Source organism: Phaethon lepturus, unplaced genomic scaffold, assembly GCF_000687285.1.
Source record: "Phaethon lepturus isolate BGI_N335 unplaced genomic scaffold, ASM68728v1 scaffold55250, whole genome shotgun sequence".
In the NCBI taxonomy this organism is placed as follows: Eukaryota; Metazoa; Chordata; class Aves; order Phaethontiformes; family Phaethontidae; genus Phaethon; species Phaethon lepturus.
Window position 1 is genome coordinate 8,973 of NW_010512263.1, and position 4,141 is coordinate 13,113.

General features: G+C 41.4%; 1 protein-coding gene across 1 annotated transcript; it reads right to left on the minus strand.

Annotated features, from left to right (window-relative positions):
* Positions 1–1,741: 1,741 nt before the first annotated feature.
* On the minus strand, positions 1,742–3,894 carry TRH (thyrotropin-releasing hormone). The gene is made up of 2 exons (XM_010286173.1): positions 3,536–3,894; positions 1,742–2,328 (listed from the first exon to the last, which is right to left on the minus strand). The coding sequence occupies exons 1-2, from the start codon at positions 3,729–3,731 to the stop codon at positions 1,742–1,744; spliced, it is 783 nt and encodes a 260-aa protein (XP_010284475.1). The 5' UTR covers positions 3,732–3,894.
* Positions 3,895–4,141: the final 247 nt, after the last annotated feature.

A 4,141-nucleotide genomic window follows, 5' to 3' on the forward strand; every position in this document is an offset into this window, starting at 1 on the left:
TTGAAGTGTATGGAATGTTCCCGCTACCTCCTCTGAGGATTTCTTCAGCACTTGTTAATTGGAAAACCCTTGTCAACAGAAGAGGCTTGCCAGTTGTCACATATATTAAACAGCATATTATGTTCAAAGTTACAAGTTGTTTGATAGACCGTGTTAAGTGTTGATCAACTTGGAAGCATCTAACTTCAGTGAAGCTCACCGAGATGATTAATTATTCTTCTTCAGGGTAACTAAACCATATGACAAAAGTAACTTCTATAACTGAGGAAGTGCTCTGAGGTACTGAGTGGGGAAACAATCATATCTAAAAGGAACACTCAAGGCACTTAATGTGTCTTGATGGTATTGAGAAGGATGAATGTCAGTGGAAAATATACTAATTTGTTTAGAAAAAAATAACTTTCTAACGAAATGTTGACATGCTGTAACCTCTTTGAATATACAAGAAGTGATACAAATAACTCAATGCACTCAATAACTGTGCATTAATTGCAAAAATCAGTAACTCTATTGTTTAGACCTGTCAACAGGAAATCAAACTTCTAGTAAAGTTCCCTGTGAACTAGGTGACAAGGTTGCTATAGGTTTAGCCTAGATGCATGATTTTGTGTGTCATACAGGTAGAAGATTTAAAAAGGGAATCTATATGCAAATCATCATTCCACTTCAGTAGCAAAACAGCTTTACATACAAATATGTGCTGACCACCAGCATGCAAGAAGATTGTGCCTAGAAAAATACCCTTTGATGTTAATTTATTTGTTTTTATTTAGCTAGGGCTAGTTTTATGGTTTTCAGTCTATTACAGTATGTTTGCACAACCAATAAGGACACCCAGAGTTGACTATTGATGTTTATTGAATCATTCATATCAAATAAACACTTTTGGGAGTCTGACCACGGAAAGTAAAAGCATTCCTTTGAGAAAGGAGAAATCAGAAATCCATATTGAAAGAAAAGGATGTCTGCTTGTTTCATTTTTAACTGTCTGAGGAGAAGGCATGATTGCAAGTGGCATGACTGAAACGTGGACACACCAGGGTGGGAGTTCTAGTATGGGGTATATGCAGTCAGGTTCACAACTTGCAGTTGAGATGCTCTAGGATGCATTAACCCTTTGCACTCTGCAGCCTCTTAGATGAAAAGGGTTTTCATATGCCAGTTCCAAGTCGAACTATGAAGTCAGTCACCTAATCTGTTCAGCTGGAACAGTCCCTATCTCTGTTTAGTGCTTACTGTCTGTACAGATTGTAGTGCGCAAGGGTTTAGTTCTCATTAATGTATCATTTAGAATTGAAAACCTATTCAATTTAAGCTTGAAATAATTTATATATGTTGTTCTTTTTTCTCCCTCTCTATTTACTGATTTCACTGACGTAAGAGGAAACCATATAATTATTCCACTTTAGTAGCATCAGAACAGATATTTAAGAGCCTGTTTGAGAACAGAGAATTGGACACACATAGTGGGATTATTCTGGGGTTTGGGCCTATAAGGAAATGAGCACATTTAACTTCCTAAAGTGGGGGAGTTGAAGACTCTGAGTACTTGCCTGTCCCATTCAACTGGGTCTTTTAGTTTCTTTATGTGTGTGACAAAGTCATTAACTTAAACAGGAACAATAACACACTGAAAGATAGGTGCAGAGGTCAGCAGCAGGAAGGCAAAAGGTAGTAAACAGAATTTTTTAGTGATCTGGTGGTTTATGTCACCAAATGCAAATGATACACAATTATTTTCTCATTCCTCTGTTTCACTCTCCCATGCTGACCTCTTTCCTGGGTGCTGACGTTTATTTTCTACCTTGCCTTTGCTAACTTTTTCTACTGAATTCAGCAGTAAGCTGCCTTTGTTACAGGCAAAGGACTCCTGAAAGTTGCAGGGGCCTACATCATCTGGACTGTCAGAATTCCAGTGTGTTTTTCCAGGTTGCTGGCGTTTCTCACCATATTGGTCATTTAGGTCTACCTCGTCATTCCAGCCTCTTCTGCGAAGATGCTGGTGCTTGTACATCAGATACCTTCTGCCTGGATGCTGTCTTTTGGATAACTCATTCAAGTAGGTTAGCTGTGTACTGGGGATGTCAGCGAACTGATCCAACAATGACCTTCTGCCAGGATGCTGTTGCTTTCTCAGCTCCAGAGAGCTGTCAAGGTCATCTTCTATCTCTCTCTTCCCTGGATGCTGCCTCTTTTGAATGTCTCCATAAGATGTGTCTTTCTCGACATCTCTTTTTCCAGGGTGTTGTCTCTTCTCCAGGTCACTTAGGTACTTTTTCCCAGGGTGTTGTCTTTTGCAAAGCCATTCTGGCAGAGGAGCATTTGATTCTGTCCAATGAAAAGAATAATGTTAATGAGTCCCTATAAGCCTCACTAAAGAAGCTGAAACATGAATTTGTGGAGTTCTATGGTGCAGGATCATAATCTGTTGCTCATTATGCCCATTTAATTGCACAGTTAACTGGTCTTGAATTTAATCACTCTTGATGGTATCTGTCAAAACAGTTCTGAGGACATTTTTAGTAAGGATGGATTGATACATTTGGAAGTAGCTGCAGCCAAATGAGAAGACATGCAATGACAAAGCCTAATGTGTTGATTATGTATCAGATAATGGTATCAGATTCAGGTAAAGGGAGGTGAATAAAAAATCCTGAGCAGCTGGAAAAAGTCAGCTGCAGAAGCTGGGTATGGGGAAGAGCTGGAAATCAGCAAGAGACAGGGAAAGGATAGGGCTGACACACAAGTAGAAGCAGGTACGTGGACATCTGAAAACCAACTCAGTATTTCCACTACCAGTCATAACTCTACTAGTATCTATTACTCATTCTTAAGCTCTTTTTAGTATTTCAGATCTTGGATCGACATGACCAACTCTCAGCATTCATGTGAAGAGGAAGGAAGACTCTTTCTGTGGGCACTTTGGGCGAGCTCCTCTTTCCACTCTGAAAGGACTCTGTGCTCCCTATTGATGGCAGGCAGTTACGTGCTGCTGCTTGCAATCACTGACTCTGGTTTACTTCCACTGCTGTGACTAGTGAGAGCAGAGCATCTGCAAGCTAGGAGGTAGCAGACGCTCGAGCCGCCTCTGCATTCCCAGCCATGGCAAAGCCCACCTCTTTTGGGGTGTAGAAACCAGTGCGTTGAAGTAGTAGGTGAAGGGCAGCACTCCTACCTCCAGTTTAACATTAGGTACAGGGTCCACAACTGGGGAATGCCCTCCACATGTCATCTTAGAGCTTCTCTAGGGAAGTACTTGCCAGACAGGCAAGTTTTCTGTGACAGGCTTCTACCTTCTTATTATGCAGCAGCTGCTCAGTGATGGTACAGCATTGCCTAAGCGGCAGATCTTAAAGAAAGCGCCTTTTGAGAACTCTGTGTCAGTGTATTGCAGCAGACCTCCTATCCTTCCCCTCCCCTTAGTTAGAGTAATAAATATATACATTAGAACCTGGGAACTATACATTGGATCTAATGATCTCAGCCAAGTACTGTGCCAAGACAACCACATGGATGTCCCCAGTGTTATATATACCTTTATTCATCTCTTCTCCCTTTTCAGCTTTTTTGAGGACAGACTGAAGAATGAGGCTTTCAGATCTCTGCAGGATGTCATCCAGGGGACTTCTTCTCATGGTCTCTCTTCCCTCTGGAAGGGGCTGCCCCCCATTGAGGCAAACACCACATAAGGTCAGGCAGAGGAGTAGCCGTGGCAGCTGGAAAAATGGCATCGTGGGACGGGGGTTTCTGCAGCTTCCACGGGAGAGAGAACAACAGGGGAGGAGGATGGAGCAAACAAACCTAGCAATAATAGCAGTGTTTCCAGACACTGAAAAAGAAATGGCACTGCTTTAGGGATTGAAGTCTCTTACGAGGGTCCTTCCTCATTTTTGTTACTAACCTCTCAGTTTATTTTATATTCTTCAAAGAATCTGTAAGTCCCTCATAATTAAAACCAGGCACTTGTTCACTTTTCTGGCAGAATAAATATCAACATTTTAAACACCTAACTTCCTTATGCACAGATAGTTCTGAAAGCCAGTGATTTTGCTTTGCCTTCTGCCAAGAGGCAAAAGTCATTTCCCTCTTGAACTCTGTTAACTGTTACCTCACATGAAGCACGCACACATATACCTGCACT

What these genes read in the sequence shown, in the direction of transcription:
- TRH (XM_010286173.1), bottom strand. Translation starts at nt 3,731, where the DNA reads ATGCCATTTTTCCAGCTGCCACGGCTACTCCTCTGCCTGACCTTATGT. An exon ending in GGGAGAAGAGATGAATAAAG is followed by an intron (nt 2,329 to 3,535) that starts GTATATATAACA and finishes TTCATTGGACAG; the next exon opens with AATCAAATGCTCCTCTGCCA.